This window comes from Raphanus sativus, chromosome 4, assembly GCF_000801105.2.
Source record: "Raphanus sativus cultivar WK10039 chromosome 4, ASM80110v3, whole genome shotgun sequence".
Classification (NCBI taxonomy): domain Eukaryota; kingdom Viridiplantae; phylum Streptophyta; class Magnoliopsida; order Brassicales; family Brassicaceae; genus Raphanus; species Raphanus sativus.
In genome coordinates this window covers 13,263,836-13,283,217 of record NC_079514.1, presented here as the reverse complement: position 1 = coordinate 13,283,217, position 19,382 = coordinate 13,263,836, and the positions used below count along the sequence as shown (strand labels likewise).

Sequence of the window (19,382 nt, the reverse complement as noted above, 5' to 3'; positions counted from 1 at the left end):
AAGTATATACTTTAAATTTCTCAAAATATAAAAACAAAAAGATATTTATAACATATAAATGTGTATAATGAAAGCTAAAATACTTAAACTTAACATAAAATTTGGTTTAGCTTTCAATATTCGGATAAGAAATCAATAGATAGTTGAAGTATTGGTATTTTGAGTATCATTTAACTGTTATAAACATGTATTTTTAACTATTTGTATATATTTCCAAGTATTTTAAACAACTTAATAACATTTTATATATTTTGTATATTGTTTTGGATATTAAATTTTAAAAATAATTAATATATTTAATTATATAAATCTGGTTTGGATATATTCGATATCCGAAATATTTTGTTTCAGATCGGGTTCCATTATAAAAAATAACATCTTTTAACATCTTACCATTTTACGTAATTTATAGACTTTTCAAAAAATTCAAAATATAACATATATGAAAAATCTATTTTTTAAAATATGCTTAATGTGATTTTAATTTTTAATAATATTAATTAAAATAAAATGTAGAAGATACAATTTTTTTATCAAATATGTATGATTTATAATCATTAATTATCATATATACGTTAATCATATTAGGTAATTTTGTAGCTTTTATTTAAGGATAGAAACTTACGTAGCTTTTATTTATGGAAATAATTTAAGACTACTGATCAATGAGATAGTTAGTTTAATAAAAAGTATAATAAATATTTATATGAACCAACTTATTTTCCAGAGGATTTCTAAGAATCATTTTAATGATGACACGTGCCTACAAAACATATTGTAATGTTCCATGATTAATATATATGAGATTATGTTTAATTATTACATGTATAGTCTGGCTGATTCTTTTCTCATACATCATATCTATTTTGAAAATAGTATCCGGAGTTTTTCTTAAAGGTATCTGGAGTTGTAAACATCACATTTATTTTGAAAATTATTATTCAAAAATTTAACTTACCATTACAGTGAAATATGTCTAATAAATATCAAATGTTGTAACTCCCACTATGATGTTAAAATAAAACTTGTATATAACATTTGGATGCATCACTAATAAAACTTTTTTTTTTGAGAAAATCAGTGATAAAACTTCTAATTTTGTTTTTCATATTGCGTTTCGTGGAAGTTTGCATGTTGTACTTTATTTACGCGACTTGTTTTCATATTCACGATTGTCTGCCAGATGCTCAAGTGATCTATTCGTCAGAGGTTGATGACACCTACTTGTGGAAGCCAGGAAACAGAGCGGCCTCGAGTTCTTTCTCTACGAAAAGGACACTTGGGAGGCGTTGCATCCGCAAGGAGAGCCAGTGTTTTGGCATCCTCAGGTCTGGTTTCAAGGTATGACACCAAAACATGCTTTCATTACTTGGGTCCTAGCTCGAAACCGATTGGGAACAAGAGACAGACTGAGAGCTTGGGGAATGCAAGTCCCTGCGACTTGTGTGTTATGTAACACCTCGGAGGAGTCGAGACAGCATTTGTTCTTTGACTGTCTTTACAGTTTGGAGATCTGGGCTTTCTTCTGCTCTAGGCTTAGTATAACGCCTCCGGTCATGTTTGAAGAGGGTCTAAGATGGTTGAAAAATCCATTGTCAGATGAGTTTGTGAAGCTGATAGTCAGACTTTTATATCAAGCGACAGTTTACTATGTTTGGAAGGAGAGGAATGGTCGAATTCACAACCATGCTTTCCGGTCAGCTCAGGCAACAATTACAGAGACAAAGCAACTAATTCAAGCCAAGCTTGACCCTCTGTCGAGAGCACACAGATCCAGAAGAAAGGATATTACCCTTATGGGTACTTGGATGAGTGGATTTGGGTAGTTGGAAGTGTAGAGAGAAGCTAGTTGAGTGGAGATAAGAGTTGAAAGAGACTTGTATAGTGAGAAGTTTTTTGTGGCTGTTTTGCTTTGGTTCGTGTTTTTTGAGTTTTTGTAATAGTTCTAGAGCAGTTGTATTTTTCGTGGAAAAAATAAATAAATTAAAAAAAAAACTAAAGCAAGAGAACCTAAAATAAATCCCCTAAAACATTACTAGAGTATGGTCAGTGGCGAAACCAGCTTATGAGCTATAGGGTCATATGCACCCTTAATAATATTCAAAATTCAGTTTTTATTAAAGAAAACATTAAAAACTTGTTGGATTAGATGGTAAATGCTAGCTTATGCAACCAGGAAAACCCCAAGTTCGACTCTATTTTTTTTTCTTTATTTTCTTTTATTATGCATCCCTGAGTCTGGCTCAGTGTTGAATGAAGGCATGAACGAACCATATGAGTTCAATAATTTTCTTTTCCTTCTAATAAACATGGGGATAGATTTGAGTTACAATACCGGTTGTTGTTGGCAAGGTAGCTGAAATTCCTCAAGCAATCCCGTGTTTACACCTTCTGTATTCTGTCCACATATGTATTCTATCTGTGTTTTATATCAGGTTTATTATCATAAAATTCTCTTACCCTTATCACGTACTATAACAATAACTAAAAAAAATGGAACCAAAGGTCCAAAGCCAAACATAGCCTAATAAACAATTAACATCACGAGCCATATGGTGTATACGGGAGGGGCAATCGGAGTTTATATTTTAGAAATCAAATAGCTTATGATGATCCTCAGCTGGACTTATTTTTTTAACAGATGTATACGGGCTCAGCCCAATTATTTGTTTTGTGTTCTGTCGAACTGAGTTCCCGTACTCGCAATGGTCTCGGGTCTAATGTAAGAAAGATTTTAGGGGAACTCTTCTAACATTTTCTTATGGAATCGTGAATGTACTTTGGAGCTACTAAGTCTATGAGAAACACTATATTGCTATTTAGGTCAACGCGAAATATAATCTACATGTGACACTGTACTACAGAGTCACATATACATGTGATATATCTACAAATGAAACTGGAAACACTCGAGACACATCCTAGAAATTTATTCGAACAACCAAAAACGGTACAGTGGTACACAAATCAATAATCTGAGGAAACACATGACATGCATGTCATTTAATTTTTTCCAACAACAAACTTCATGTTGTTTCGTTATTGAAGAAACAAACTCCTTTCCGTTTTCTTCTAGCAATCTAGCGTACTGAACTCACCAGTGGCTTCTAGATAGGAGGGACAGTGAGTTAAATCAACACGCAAACTCACATGACCACTTGACCGGTAGTAAAAAAGTCAACTATCACTGTCTAATAACGTCAGACGCTCGTGACGGTGACGCTAGAATGTCTACCGTTAAAAACGAAAGCCACGTAGGACACTTAAAAGGAATAACCACGTTAAGTAATCGTTAACTCACGGCAGACAATAATCATACTGGCCGTTGGATGTAGATCTGGCGGCTATTACAACAATCAACACAGTCCGTCCGATCAGACTAATTTTTTAGGCTTTTGTCGATCCTCCCCGACTTGGTTCTGTATCCAAACCTTATTTTTCTCTCACGCGAAAAAGCTCTGATATTTTACAAATCGCCGACGATTCGATCTCGAGAGTCTCTAGGTTTGTTTCCGTAATTCGATTCGAGATTCTAGGGTTTGTTGTTGTTTCAATCTTCTTCTGCTTCGTGAAGCGTTTGGTTTGGTTTGGTTTGGTTGGTTCACGGATCTTTGGGGGCGATTTTTCGTTCTAGGGTTTCTGTAAAATTCCCCCCTTTTCCCGGAATAATTGCTTCCCTTTTGATTGGTACTTCGTGGGGAGCTCGCAAGTCGCATCTGAGGTTGATTGAGGTTTGAAAGTTCCTGTCTTGGTTTGATTTGAAGTTGATTTCCGTGGAGGAGGGCTCGTGAAGATTCAGCTATTTGGAGCTGCTAATGGTAACATTCAATCTGGTTTGGTTATGGGTTTTTGCTAAATTGAATGATTAGAGCTGGAAAAGAAGGTTTCATTTGATTTGGCATCTGATTAGGGCTCCAAAAACTATATAAGTGAAATTGGGTAAGCAAAACATGAGTATTTTTTTGTTGTTTCGGCATATTATTAATTCCAATGTTCGAGAATCGCTAGGCAGTACCTAAAGTGATTATTGATTAGGCAGGCGCCTGGAACAAATCGTTCCTGAAAAAAATCGTTTAGGTTTGATTTGCCGCCTGCCTACCCTAGACCGATTTTTTTTAGGACAATGATTAGTTAACATTGTTTAGATCTTGATGTCTGTGTTATAACAAGTTTGTTGCCGACGTCTTAATTTTTTTGAGTATATGTTGCAAATATTTGAACTTTATCTGTTGAAATGGGAATAGGAACTGTCTCTGTGAGTTATTAGTTTCTGTTGATATATGTGATGCAGGTCTCTTGCAAATTGTGATTTTTAGAAGCGAGGAAGGGTTTTATATTTGTTGAAGTTCTTTCTTGCCAAAAGGAAATGGTTGAGAGTGCTGCTTTCCCTGGAGGGTATTATCGGAATACTTTCGAGGCGCCTGATGAATCAGAGGGCTCTGGAAGCTCTGCGCAGATTGATACTGAGGTCACTGCATCTGAGAACTCAAGCACTCCTGCACGAAACTGTGTTAAGTTGAGTTCTGATGATGAAGATCCTTACGGTGTCCAGAGACGAGTCATTTCTTTGTATAGCATGTCACAATCCGAGAGGAAAGATTTGATTCATCGGCTCAAACTGGAGCTAGAGCAGACTAAGATAGTTCTTAAGAATGCTGAGTTGCAGAGGATGAACACACCCTCCGTGTCGTCCACTAGTGCCAGAATGGGTTTTAGCTCTGCTCAAAAGGTATCATCATCTCGAGTCAGCAATTCGAAGAGGCCATCTGATTTTGCAATGGGGCCTGGAAAGAATGTTAGGCAGCAGCCTGGGACGGCTTCTCGTGGATGGAACCGTGGCTCCACCGGGAAGTTTGAGTCTTCCGCTAAAGAGTCTATCCCTAGCGCTACTAACGTGACACTGATGAAGCAATGTGACACGCTGCTGAAAAAGCTGTGGTCTCATCCGCATTCTTGGGTTTTCCAGGCGCCGGTTGATGTAGTGAAGCTTAACATACCAGACTATCTCACTATCATCAAGCATCCCATGGACTTAGGGACGATAAAGAAGAACTTAGCATCTGGTGGATACTCAAGTCCACATGAGTTTGCTGCTGATGTGAGGCTTACATTTGCAAACGCGATGACATATAACCCTCCAGGGCATGATGTTCACATTATGGGGGATATCCTAAGTAAACTGTTTGAAGCGCGGTGGAAACTTATTGAAAAGAAACTACCAGTGTGTAGCATGCAAACTTTGCCTGCAACCACATTGGAACCTCGTGAGGAGAAGAGAACTGCTGTGTTTGTTCCTCCGGCGAAGAAGAGAAAGATGGTTTCTCCTGTTAGAGAGAGTGTTCCTGAACCAGTGAAACCACTTATGACAGCAGAGGAGAGGCATAGATTGGGGAAACAGCTCGAGTCACTACTGGAGGAACTTCCTGCACAGATCATTGACTTCTTGAAGAAACACAGTTCAAATGGAGGAGAAATTGCGGAAGATGAAATCGAGATAGACATCGATGTTCTAAGTGATGAAGTACTATTCAGTCTAAAAAAGCTGCTGGATGAACATATCCAAGAGAAAGAAGCGAAGCAGTCGAGCGTTGAGCCATGCGAAATAGAGGTAATTGTCATCTCACCAGCTGGAACAAAATTTTAAACTCAAGTTTACTGAGAGGGATCAAATTTCTTTTGTTGCAGCTTCTCAATGGATCAGGACCTAGCAATTCGTTGCTGCAACGAGGTGAAACTCAGAATCTGTTAACAAATTATGTTCTGGATTTATACTTGCAGTGATCTCTGTGTCCGCCATTTTTTTAACCTTCGCTCTGCTTCTGTGTTCCTTTCTAGGGAGTGACATGGCTGATGAGTATGTCGGTGGGAACGAACCTCCCATCTCAAGGAGCTCCAGTGGTTAGTCGTTATCCATATTAAATTCTCAACTCCTTTAGAAAACTTGCTTGTTCTAGGTTTTCTATGGATGGCATAATATATCACCGACTAATGATCATTTGTAGCGTTTTCGTTTTTGTTTTACCATATGATCATTTGGTTGCTCAAATATATTTCCTGTCTATCAAGTTTCATATTCTTATTTGCACCTAGAATCTTGTTTTGCATGAAATAGGGAGCTTGATAGGTTTTCGTAGCATCAGTTGCTATATCAAGTTCTGTGTGTTATTGAACTGGGTGTTGCTTTTTTCAGATTCTGAGTCTGGGAGCTCTGAAGATCAGTCTGATGACGCTAAACCCATGATCCAAGAAGGTGCTTCCAAGGTATAATATACAATGTTAGCTTTTCAAGGCGAGTAGTTTGTTATGAATCTAAACGACGCAACTGATAACTTTCCAGATACCTGAAACTACAAATTCTGAGGCTCAAAGAGATGAAGATACGAGGATTGATGGTCTTCTTGATGGAAGTGGTGAGTATTTAAAATCATAAGCTTGAGGTTTTGCTTGTTGGTTTTCTACCTTTATTGCTCTGGGCTATTCAGCTTCCCATATTTCTTTCTTTCATGAGTTAGAACAACTATAGTTGACTGCAGTGGAGAAATGTAATAGATGTTGGTGATTGCCACTGGTTGCAAAATTACTGTCAAATAGTTTTTTCTTACAGTTTGCATATTTGGTGCATTTATTACAGAATCAAATGGTGCTCCGGAACCAATGGATAATACATCTCAGCAAAAGCCTAGTTCTGATGAAACAGATGGTCAGCATGATGGTGAGAAGCAGAGTTTATTTAGTTGAGTCATTAAGTGAGTATCTCACAGACTTAATACTCTAGGAAATACAGTGGAAAATCCGGCTTCATCTGAGAAGAAATATAGAGCTGCGCTGTTGAAGAACAAGTTTGCAGATATCATTCTAAAAGCACGCGAGAAAACACTACCACAGGTCTGTCTACTTGTCCTCAGTTTAGCCTAATCTTTATTTGACTTAACTGGATTTACACTCCCTATTGAAATTAGTTTATTAAGAATTCTATTAATTTATATGAACTTTGCATGAGAGCAGAATAGTAATAAGGGCGATCCGGAAAAGCTTCGCAAGGAAAGAGAAGAACTCGAACTGAAGAAGAAGAAAGGTTGTTTATATTATAAAGTCACCTGATCCTTGTTACGGGTAACAAGTTTTTATGTTCTTCTAACTGAAAAAAACTTCTATTTTGTGTTGGCAGAGAGAGCACGGCTACAAGCTGAGGCAGAGGCAGCTGAAGATGCTCGTCGCCAAGCTGAAGCAGAGGCCGCTGCAGAAGCTGCTGCCGAGTCCAAGCGACAGAGAGAAGTTGAAAGAGAAGCCGCTCGCCAAGCTTTATTAAAGGTAACATTACATAGCAAACCTCTCTGCATTACAGGATCACAAACTCTGTGAGAAGAGTCGTTAAAATGTTCCACCACATGTTTTGACTTTGGTGCAGATGGAGAAAACTGTGGAGATCAACGAGAACTCGCGGTTCCTGGAGGACCTAGAGATGCTGAGATCGAGTGCGCCGGAGCAGTTACTTAGCTCAGTAGATGAAATCAGCCCCGAGAGAACTTTAGACGCCCTGGGAAGTTTCAACATCAGAGGAATGAACCCTCTTGAGCAACTCGGATTGTACATGAAAGAAGATGATGATGAAGAAGAACCCGAGGCTCCTCCTGCTGTTCCAAAGCTAGCCACAGACGTGGAAGAAGGTGAAATCGATTGAAAAATTAAGTGTAAACATATGTATGAAACAATAGCCAGGGCTGGTACACAGACACACAAGAAAGAGATGTTTAAGCCCACTCCATGGCTTTTATGAGCTACGGAATGGTTTTCTCTTAAAGTGTGGTGTGTGAATATGTAAAAGAAGAAGCAAACGATTAAAACTTCACGAGGAGTCCTTAGTGTATGATATAACAAAAAAAATGGATAAAAAAACAGGCAAGACCATTGTCTGTGTAAGGATTTTATGTAGTACATTTGTTCTAGATGACTCCTTTTGAAATGATCTGTAGTGAGCTCTGACTAATGTTTCTGTTAGACCACTATTCCAAACATTTAAACTACCAATTCTTGATCGGCTAAATTTATAACTCGAGTGAGTTAGAAGATGATTTTGCCTTCTTCATCAACCAAATTAATAATGTAACTATGAAACATGTAACAATTCCAGCAAATGCGATGCTGATATCCCAAAACATGTAGCAATTGTTCTAGACACACGATTCCTCAAAAAGACATTATTTTCAACAAATCTAAGGATGTTGATGGGCAGAACTTATGTTAAAATAGTAGCGGTTGCAATAAAATCAGTATGGGCAGAACTGATGATAAAATAGTAGCGGGATGCACTAAAACAAGTATGTTGCAGAGGCAGTATATTGCATAAATTATATGTTTTTATTATACTACTTAATAAAGTGATTGTTATAGTAGTATGATCATGGTATTGAAAATTAATATATACTATTTAATATTTTTATTCTGAATAAGTTACTTTTTTCTATTTTATTGGATATATTTATAATATATAAAATTAAGAAAACATGCCTAATTAAATTATTTTATTAAAAACTAGATATGAGCCCGTTGCGTGGCAACGGTTTTGTTTGATGTTTTAATTTAATAGAAAACATAAAATGATAATCATTTTATTATAGTTTTATGATTGTTTGCATATGTTGTGTGAGATTTATTTTATAACTAAAAATAATTTTTGTTCAAGTTAAAATTTGTATTTTATAATAATGGTACATAGATGAATTGTTATCAACTTTCTACTTGGATTAGAAAAAACATTATATTTAAATTTTTCAATTGAACCCAACCTAAAATAAAAAAATTGAATGAAAAATAAGAAAAATTGAAAGTCGAAGAATAACGCCAATCAAGTAAATGATAACATTTTCCTTTTTTTATGTACTAATCTAATGGTTTACTAAATAAGTTTTTAAAATTTTATTTTGCTAGAATTTTTTAAAAAAGGAAATTTTTTCTATTTTATAAATATCCTTTTTGATTCGCCTTTACATTTTTGATTAGGATTTTAGAAATAGAAAATTACTGTTATATAACCTTATACAATTATCTTGTCTTTAGAATTTTAGAAATAAATAAATTGCTATAAAATAATTATTTCTAGTTACTAATAACTAATTTTAAAATTACTCTTTTACAATTTCTATCGATACTAATTTTACACTTCTTTTTTAAATTAATAATTTTTAGTATCATGTTCATCATCAATAACTTAATAAATTTAGATAATACCTTGTTCGAAAGTCGGAAACTGAATCAAAATCATTGTTCAATAAGAATTTTGTTCCAGATGATGCCGACAAATAAATTTCATCTTCATATGTATTCACCAAAACACTTGTCATGATAAGAACAATATTTTTACTCTCTACATCACGATACTTATCTTCAAATAATTCTGTTTGTTCAGCTCATAGTGTTGCTTGTATCTCAATTCCTCTGTTTAAGATATAATATTTAATGTAAAAGAGAAATAAAAAAATAAAAAAACGAAATTGATTAATAGAATTGAAATTGATTAATACAATTGAAACTGAAATATACCTTCCTAACAATAAAGTTAGAATAACTCTTCGGAGGATAGGTTTAGTCCGACTACGAACATCTGATTTCTCCATGTTCTTGATATATCCGATCACATTTGTAACAAAATCATGTTATATAATACACTACAAGAAAACAGATATTTAACGAGGGCCAATTTCCTCGTTAATTCCTCGTAAAAGGAAGTTTCCGAGGAATTAACGAGGAAATAGGTTTCGTCGTTTATCGTCCGTCGTAACACACATTTCGTCGCCATTTCCTCGTAAAGTAGCGAGTCAACCATTTCCTCGTAAAAACGAAGTAAAGATTTCGTCATAAGTTCCTCGCCGCATTTCCTCGTAAAATCCTCGCGGGCTTTCCTCGTAGAAACCACGTGATGCATTCGTCGTTACTTACACGTAATTTCCTTGAAAAGAAATCCTCGTAAATTTGATGTAACTTTCTTGAAATATATTCCTCGTAAACTCCACGCAGATTCCTTGAAAAGCTTTCCTCGTAAATACCTCGTAAAATATTCCTCGTAAATTCCTCGGTTAGCTTTCGACGTAAATAACTCGTATAATGTGAATTTTCGAATTAATAAATAATATTGATAAATTTAATAATTATTAATTTAATTTAGTAAAAATATTTATATATTTGTGGTTTATAAATAAATTTTAAATAAAATTCAAATGCAACAAAATATTTTATATATAAATAAGTTTTGGATTTTATAATACATGAACCAAAAAAAAAACTAAGGCCCATTCTTCGCCTCGTAGAATTCCTTGCTCCTCCTCGTAACATCCTCCTCGTCATGTGTGCCCGATGACTCGCCTGGAATGGGATTTTGTTGTTTCATGTTCCTCAACAAAGTTTCTCATTCCGGATTTGTGGCCGCTATAACGTCGATGAAGGCCTCGAGTCCACTCACACGGAACCGCCGGCACCTGAAGAAGAACCTGGAGGGTCTAACTGACTACCAGGCTCACCGAACATGTCTCTGTAGTTAGCAGTAAGCATGTTCTTGCGAACCTGCAAAAATATATTTTTTGAGTTTATGATCATCAATAATAAAAAATCTATCATCAATAATTAAAAAATCTATCTAACGAACATAAATTCCATAAACCTATCTAAATTCCCTAAACTAACCACCTAATATACTAAACTAATTATGGGGAGCGAGGAAATTACCATTTCGAAGGAGAGAGGAATGGGAGAGGAGTTGGAGAGGAAATGAGGAGGAATTGGAGAGGAAGTTGGAACGAATGGAGAGTGTGAGGTTTGGGTTGTATATATAACTTACGAAGGCGTCGCAATTTCCTTGTAGCTTTACGAGGAATTAATGAGGCCCGTGTTTTATTTCCTCGTAAAATCCTCGTAAACTTACGAGGAAATTGCGAGGCCCGTCCCAAATCCAACGACGAATAAGCGAGGCCCGTCTTTCTGGTCCTCGTAAAAGCCTCGTAAATTACGAGTTTTTAACGAGGCAAATTTCTACTAAACCTCTAAAATCAGAAACCCCAAACCCCAAACCCTAAACCCCATCTTTCTTATATTCTACTTCATATATTACAAATATATCTTCCTTTTAACCTCAATATCTTCTTAACATTTCAAAACTCAAAATTTAAAACCACAATTCTTTAACTTCTAATATCAGTCTCTTCTTTCTAATATAAACTTATACAAAATCAAATTATTTATTTAAATTTTCTATTTTGCAACAAAAATATAATCTTTTGAAGATTTGAAAATATAATCTTCTTAACATTTCAAAACTCAAATTTTAAAACCACAATTCTTTAACTTCTAATATCAATTTCTTCTTTCTAATATAAACTTATACAAAATCAAATTATTTATTTTGCAACAAAAATATAATCTTTTGAAGATTTGAAAATATAATCTTTTGAAAATTATAAAATTATTAATGGGGTTTGGAGTTTGGGATTTAGACAAAATAGAAGAAAGATGGGGTTTGGGGTTTATGGTTTAGGGGTTTAGACAAAATATCTCGTTAAAACCTCGTAAACCCACGAGGAAATTACGAGGAAATAAAAGACGGGCCTCGGTAATTCCACGTAAGCTTACGAGGCATTTACGACGATTTCGCCTTACGTGGAATTAACGAGGCTCGCATTTTTTTTTTCGTCGTTATTTCCTCGTTAACTACGAGAAATTAACGAGGTATGCTTTCTAAACGCCTAAAATCTAAAACCCCAAACCACAAACACCATCTTTCTTATCTTCTACTATTCATTCCAAATTTCAAAACTCAAAATTTAAAACCACAATTCTTTAACTTCTAATATCAATCTCTTCTTTCTAATATAAACTTATACAAAATCAAATTATTTATTTTGCAACAAAAATATAATCTTTTGAAGATTTGAAAATATAATCTTTTGAAAATTATAAAATTATTAATGGGGTTTGGAGTTTGGGATTTAGACAAAATAGAAGAAAGATGGGGTTTGGGGTTTATGGTTTAGGGGTTTAGACAAAATATCTCGTTAAAACCTCGTAAACCCACGAGGAAATTACGAGGAAACAAACGACGGGCCTCGGTAATTCCACGTAAGCTTACGAGGCCTTTACGACGATTTCGTCTTACGTGGAATTAACGAGGCTCGCATTTTTCTTTTTTTTTATTTTCGTCGTTATTTCCTCGTTAACTACGAGGAATTAACGAGGTATGCTTTCTAAACGCCTAAAATCTAAAACCCCAAACCACAAACACCATCTTTCTTATCTTCTACTCTTCATTCCAAATTACAAAACTCAAAATTTAAAACCACAATTCTTTAACTTCTAATATCAATCTCTTCTTTCTAATATAAACTTATACAAAATCAAATTATTTATTTTGCAACAAAAATACAATCTTAGGAAGATTTGAAAATATAATCTTTTGAAAATTATAAAATTATTAATGGGGTTTGGAGTTTGGGATTTAGACAAAATAGAAGAAAGATGGGGTTTGGGGTTTAGGGTTTAGGGGTTTAGACAAAATATCTCGTTAAAACCTCGTAAACCCACGAGGAAATTACGAGGAAATAAACGACGGGCCTCGGTAATTCCACGTAAGCTTACGAGGCCTTTACGACGATTTCGTCTTACGTGGAATTAACGAGGCTCGCATTTTTCTTTTTTCTTTTTATTTTCGTCGTTATTTCCTCGTTAACTACGAGGAATTAATGAGGTATGCTTTCTAAACGCCTAAAATCTAAAACCCCAAACCACAAACACCATCTTTCTTATCTTCTACTCTTCATTCCAAACCTCAAACCTCAATATTAGTGTGTTTAAAATGATGTTGGAACTTCCATATTTCACTACAAGAAAACAGCCCATTTGCAAGGGAAATTTGCAACGGAAATTTTTCCATGCAAATTCGCAATGCATTTGCAACGTAATTGCGAGGAAAAATATATTTGCGAGGGAACTATTCTCTCGCAGTTTTGCGAGGGATTTGCAAGGGAATTTACAGAATCCTCGCAAGTTCCTCGCAAATTTGCGAGAAAAATATTTCTTTGCAAATTTGCAAGAGTATTGTGAGAACTTTGCAAGTCACTCTTAGTTCCTCTTAATTCTTTCACAAATTTGTGATGTATTTGCAAGAGACTAGACTTGTGTATACAGTATATTGCAATTTTCTTGAAAAGTCTATCTTTCCAGAATTGGAACGGTTTGATTTTCATCAAGGATTTTGGTGTCGGATAATATATTTTATTAAATTATTTAGTGTTTAAAATGTATATCAAAAATTATTTTCCAAAATTTAATCAACTATGGTTATGAATTTAGTTCCCGAAACTACTATTAAGAAGTACTTAACATTTAAACCTTATAACTTATGTAACTAATATACGTCAACTAAATTTCTGAAAAATGTTAAACATACTTTCACATAATTTTTTTTGAAACCGAATACATCAAATAATACAGTCCGAAAACACAACAAACCTCAAACGAACCCCTAAAATACATTGACATGGATTTGCAAGGGACTTGCAATGGAACCCTCGCAAATCCCTTGCAAATTTGCGAGAGTTGCAAATTCCCTCGCAAATTTGCAAGGGATTTGCGAGAGGTCCATTGCAATTTCCTTGCAAATCCATCTTTCCAGAATTCGAACAGTTTGGGTTTCATCAAGGATTTTGGTGTCGGATAGCACATTTTATTGAACTATTTAGTGTTTAAAATGTATGTCAAAAATATTTTCAGAAATTTAATCAATTATGGTTATAAAATTAATTCGTGAAACTACTATTACGAAGTACTTGACATCCAAACCTTATAATTTATATAATTAATATACGTCAACTAAATTTCTAGAAAATGTTAAACATATTTTCACATAAATTGTTTTTTGAAACCGGATACATAAAATAATACAGTCTGAAAACACAACAAACCTTCAAACGAAACCCTAAAATACATTGACATGGATTTGCAAGGGACTTGCAATGAAACCCTCGCAAAACCGTTGCAAATTTGCGAGGGTTGCAAATTCCCTCGCAAATTTGCAAGGGATTTGCGAGAGATCCCTTGCAATTTCTTTGCAAATCCATCTTTCCAGAATTTGAACGGTTTGGGTTTCATGTCGGATAACACATTTTATTGAACTATTTAGTGTTTAAAATGTATGTCAAAAATATTTTCAGAAATTTAATCAATTATGGTTATAAACTTAATTAGTGAAACTACTATTACGAAGTAATTAACATCTAAATCTTATAGCTTATGTAATTAATATACATCAACTAAATTTCTAGAAAATGTTAAACATATTTTCACATAAGGTCTTTTTTGAAACCAGATACATAAAGTAATACAGTCTGAAAACACAACAAAACCTCAAACGAAACCTTAAAAGATTTGCAAGGGACTAGCAATGGAACCCTCGCAAAACCCTTGCAAATTTGCGAGGGTTGCAAATTCCATCGCAATTTTGCAAGAGATTTGTGAGAGATCCCTTGCAATTTCCTTGCAAGTCCATCTTTCCGGAATTTTCGCCCAACCCTTGGAACATACTACAGCCCCAGGTGGCGAAGAGCCGACATCGAGGTCCGGGATAATCCTTTATTCCATAGTCCTGGGGCTATTTACAACTAGCCAATTCAGAATCTCATGTCCGGTTCTGTAGAGTGGCAGTAAGGGTGACTTATCTGTCAACTTTTCCACTATCACCCCCAAAAAACCAAACGGTTTGGATTTCATCAAGGATTTTGGAAGAGATTCCTTGCAAATCAAAATTTTGCCAGAGAATTGTGAGGGGTTCATTGCATTTCCCTCGCAAAATCATTTTCCCAACTCAAAATTTAAATAAAAAATATTTTTGTAATATATATAATATCACAAACTATATACAAAATTTAAAATTTTACATTAGACACTTCAAAACCAAAAAAAAAACACAAAACAACACAAAAAAATCAGTAATCTAAACTCTAACACTATATCTACAACCCTAGAATATATATATAAACTCTATACCCCAAATCACTAATTAGTTTTGTATACCCTAAACTCTAAACCTTAAAACTAAATCATATAACATAATAATAAATTTAATCTTCAAACATAAATGGTAAAACTCAAATATTAACCTAAATTCTAAATCTAATCTTTTTAAACTCAAATTCTTCAATCTTAAATCTAAACCCTAAACTATATATTTCAAACCCTTCATGTACTCTAAGTCCTACATCATATTCTAAACTCTATATCATGATACATTAAAACTTAACAATTAAACAAAAATCATATACTGAAGCTAATATCCAACACTCCAAAAGTTATAACACTTTTTAAACTAAATCATAAAATTATACACTTTATAAACTTTAAATAAAATCAGTATATTTTAAAATAATGATGAAATCTAAAACACTAAATACTAATAAAAAGTAAATAATATAAGTAAAATAATTCATAACACTTACTAAAGTTATCAAATTAACAAAAAAAAATTTTGTGCATCATGAAACACAAACCTACGAACCATTAAAATTTAAACCTTACCTCGTTCTCTAATAACAAGATACTTATAAAGATAAATAAAAACTAAAAGAAAACAAGGAAAATTGTGATTGGTCTAGCCACATGTGCAAGGATTCTAATCTTGTCCGTAGAATACATTTAATCCAACGAATCAGATTTCTTTTCTTCTCTCCCACATTTCTTTCTTTATCATTCTCTCTGCTTTTCCAATCGTCTCTCTCTCTCAGATTTTGACTTTACCATTTCAGTTACCAGAGTTCCTCACCATAAAAGAGCATTGGAGAAGGAGAAAGTGTACAGATAAGGTTCAAGAACCAGTTCTCTTTATCTTCACCAGAAATAATCGTTAAAGGTAAGTAGAAGAAGAAGCCCTTTACATATATTTTTGTTGCAAACGAAGTACTTTTAAGCTCCACCAGATCTAATCTTGCTTCTTGTGATTTTTAGACAGAAGAGATGGAAAGCTCTAGGCCCATCGCTGCCGAGCTCTAGCCCGTGGCCATCGTCACCTCCTCGCCACAGTTCCTCCTCTCCTCGTCTCCTCCTGTGTAATCTCTCTCTCTCTCTCTCTCTTTCTATCTGTGTGCGTGTGTTTTCGTTCTCACTTTATCTTTGTTCCTTTTTTTTTTTTTTTGGCAACATATCTTTGTTCCTTATAAAGGAGTTTTTGCGGCAGAAGAAGATGATACGGTGGTCGTTGGATTTGCTAGAAGAAGACTAAGACGATTTGTGGTAAATGTGGTGGTCGTTGGATTCACGTCACACGTCACACGACTTGAGGTTGGGACGCGGCTTGAAGCTTCAAGATTAGATTTAGTTTTTTTTTTCTGGTTTTACTTTTTTTTTTTTTAATTCTGGTTTAGTTTGTAAACCGGATTTAATTGTAAAACGATTTATAAAATTAGTTACAATGAACTGCGAGGAAATATAAAATTGTATTTTGTGTTTTTTTTTTGTTTTTTTTTTCAATTTTGATAATATAAATAATAGCAAAAACAATATTTTTCAAAAAGTCGCGAAGAAACTGTATTTCGTAAATCTATCGAAAATTTGCAATAAACCATTTTCGGTCGCAAATTTGCAACGAAGCATATTCCGTTGCAAATTTGCAACAAATCATATTCCGTTGCAAATTTGCAACGAACCACATTCCGTTGCAAATTTGCAACGAACCACATTCCGTTGCAAATTTGCAACGAACCATATTCCGTTGCAAATTTGCAACGAACCATATTCCGTTGCAAATTTGCAACGAACCATATTCCGTTGCAAATTTGCGAGGGTATTGCGAGCGTTTTTTATTTGCGAGTAAGGATTTGCAAGGAAACGACTTTCCTTGCAAATTCGTTGCAAATCGCGATTTGCAACGGAATTGCGATGCTTTTTTCCCTTGCAACAGACATGTTTTCTTGTAGTGTTTATAGAAAATTTTCGAATCTGGTAGTTGAAGTTTTGCGAGGAATAGGTAGGTAGCAAAAAAAATGTGCTTTAGTATTCCTCGTTAAAATCACGTAAAACATTTCCTCGTAGAGAAGACGCGAATTTACGTTGTGTTTACGAGGAAACTCTATTTCCTCATTTCCTCGTAAAGATGATGCAAGCTTTACGTGGTTTTAACGAGGAAAGAGAATTTCCTCGTTAAAACCACGTAACTTTACGTTGTTTTAATGAGGAAATGTTTTCTTCGTTACTTTACGAGGAAATAACGACGTTTTGTTCTTTCTTTGTAATTTCCTCGTAAAGTCGATTCAATTTTACGAGGATTTTATTTCCTCGTTAATTTTCCTCGCCAAAGTGTTGTTCTCTTGTAGTGAATAGGATTATTTCAAGGAAAATTAATTAAAAATAGGCAATAGGTTGAAAGAAAGATACATAAGGGGAGATATATAAAGAAATAACTGACCAAAAGAATCTTACCATATAAATCGTATGTTGAGTCTTTCACGTGGTCTAAATCTTAATAATTTCAGAATCAAAAATTTCCAGACGGTATCTGAGGTATTTGTTGAAATTTATGATCTGAAACTCTGTAGTTTCAATTGCAATCTTGCACATTAAAATTGCAGATTTCAATGACGGCGTAATCATTCTCCAAACTTTTCAATAAGAGAATGTAAACTAAAATTAAAAAGTTAAAAAAAAAAAATTAACCTTCTCATTATTTCCTCATGTGACACCAAAAAAACATATAACACGTGAAGATGTGAAAGAACATGCAAGAAAACTCACCAGGTATTTTTCTTACTCAATCCTGCAAAAAATTACTTTTTAAAACACAAATTGTTTTTATTATTTTCCTATATATTTTGTTAATCATAAGATATTTTAACAAATGTCAAAATTTTTTATAAGGAAATTAATATCAAATAATCCTTTACAATTATCTTTTTTGGATTTTGGAAAGAATCTGGTGATAAACATGATATTATAAATTATTTAATTAACAAATACGTAATTTTCCTTATATTCAGCTATTTTCCTTATTTATTTTTTTGTTGATAATGAACATGATATTATAACTTATTTAATCAAAAAGGTGTCAATACAAATAATATTAACAAAAAGTTATTATAATTATATAAAATAAATAATTCCATAGTACTTTTCTTTTTATAATATAACCAAAATAATATTTTAAAAAAAATAAAATAAATGATTCCATAATAATTTTCCTTTTATATTATAACCAAAATAATTATATAAAAAGTATATGGTAATTTTCGTTTTTAAAATTTCATTTTTATCATCTAAGTATATATATTTTTAATCATTATATATTTAAACACATGTAAATTTATTTGAAGAAAAATTACTATCAAATACTCTTTTGTTTAGGATTTTAAAAATGGAAAATTACTATTAATAATATTTATAGTTACTTTTTGTTAAAATTCGTTTTTGTCATTATTTTAATATACATGTTCTTAATTATGAGATAGATTAACACATGTCATAATCTTAGATATATAATTGACATGTGTCACAATCATGTTAATTAGTAACTTTGAAGAACCAAGCTTTATATAATAAAATTTAATTAACAAATACGTAATTTTCCTTATTTTTCAGCTTTTTTCCTTATTTATTTTTGTTGATAATGAACATGATATTATAACTTATTTAATTAAAAAGGTGTCAATATAAATAATTTTAACAAAAAATAATTATTATAATTATATAAATAAATGATTCAATAGTACTTTTCTTTTTATAATATAACCAAAACATATTTTTAAAAAATTAAAATAAATGATTCCGTATTAATTTTCCTTTTATATTATAACCAAAATAATTATATAAAAGTATATGGTAATTTTCGTTTTAAAATTCATTTTTTTTATCTAAGTATATATATTTTTAATCATTATATATTTAAACACATGTAAATTTATTTGAAGAAAAATTACTATCAAATAATCTTTTTTTTTAGATTTCAAAAATGGAAAAATTACTATTAATAATTTTTATAGTTACTTTTTATTAAAATTCGTTTTTGTCATTATCTTAATATATATGTTTTTAATTATGAGATAAATTAACACATGTCATAATCTTAGATATATAATTGACATGTGTCACAATTCTGTTAATTAGTAACTTTGAATAATCAAGCTTTATATAAAAATGTCGGTTTGTTCATCAACAACAAGCTTTATATAACCATGTGTCATAATCTAAGATCACTCTCTTCCCCGGCGACAACGAAGATCATCAACAACATCCATGGCGGTTTGTTCTTTTTGTTTATTCAGAAAATATCTTACGACTAGAAACGATTTGCTTATCATAAATTTGCTGCTTAGGACAAGTTCAATAAAATTATATAAGATTTAAACCAAAAAAGTTAA

General features: G+C 33.0%; 1 protein-coding gene and 2 long non-coding RNA genes across 5 annotated transcripts; 2 read left to right on the top strand and 1 right to left on the bottom strand.

Annotated features, from left to right (window-relative positions):
* The first annotated feature begins 3,417 nt into the window (after positions 1-3,417).
* On the top strand, positions 3,418-7,968 carry LOC108853793 (transcription factor GTE8). Of its 3 annotated transcripts, none has more exons than XM_057009013.1 (11): positions 3,418-3,818; positions 4,292-5,608; positions 5,686-5,728; positions 5,836-5,898; positions 6,191-6,261; positions 6,338-6,410; positions 6,632-6,712; positions 6,785-6,885; positions 7,006-7,075; positions 7,169-7,311; positions 7,409-7,968. In XM_057009013.1, the coding sequence occupies exons 2-11, from the start codon at positions 4,367-4,369 to the stop codon at positions 7,679-7,681; spliced, it is 2,160 nt and encodes a 719-aa protein (XP_056864993.1). In that variant the 5' UTR covers positions 3,418-3,818; positions 4,292-4,366; the 3' UTR covers positions 7,682-7,968. The 3 variants fall into 3 exon arrangements, with proteins under 3 accessions (XP_056864993.1, XP_018482738.1, XP_018482739.1); XM_018627236.2 differs by having other exon boundaries at positions 3,418-3,939; positions 6,776-6,885; XM_018627237.2 differs by having other exon boundaries at positions 3,419-3,818; positions 6,776-6,885.
* A 2,247-nt stretch (positions 7,969-10,215) lies between these two features.
* LOC130511665 (uncharacterized) lies at positions 10,216-10,783 on the bottom strand. Its single transcript, XR_008945150.1, has 2 exons — positions 10,720-10,783; positions 10,216-10,525 (listed from the first exon to the last, which is right to left on the bottom strand). It is a non-coding gene; the product is annotated as an uncharacterized LOC130511665 (long non-coding RNA).
* A 4,832-nt stretch (positions 10,784-15,615) lies between these two features.
* LOC108853796 (uncharacterized) lies at positions 15,616-16,482 on the top strand. Its single transcript, XR_001949771.2, has 3 exons — positions 15,616-15,886; positions 15,982-16,082; positions 16,196-16,482. It is a non-coding gene; the product is annotated as an uncharacterized LOC108853796 (long non-coding RNA).
* Positions 16,483-19,382: the final 2,900 nt, after the last annotated feature.

Excerpts from the sequence above, each read along its gene's own strand:
- LOC108853793 (XM_018627236.2), top strand. The coding sequence starts at position 4,367 with ATGGTTGAGAGTGCTGCTTTCCCTGGAGGGTATTATCGGAATACTTTC. Across the intron at positions 5,609-5,685 it reads TTGAGCCATGCGAAATAGAG|CTTCTCAATGGATCAGGACC; the intron begins GTAATTGTCATC and ends CTTTTGTTGCAG. Across the intron at positions 6,262-6,337 it reads TCCAAGAAGGTGCTTCCAAG|ATACCTGAAACTACAAATTC; the intron begins GTATAATATACA and ends ATAACTTTCCAG.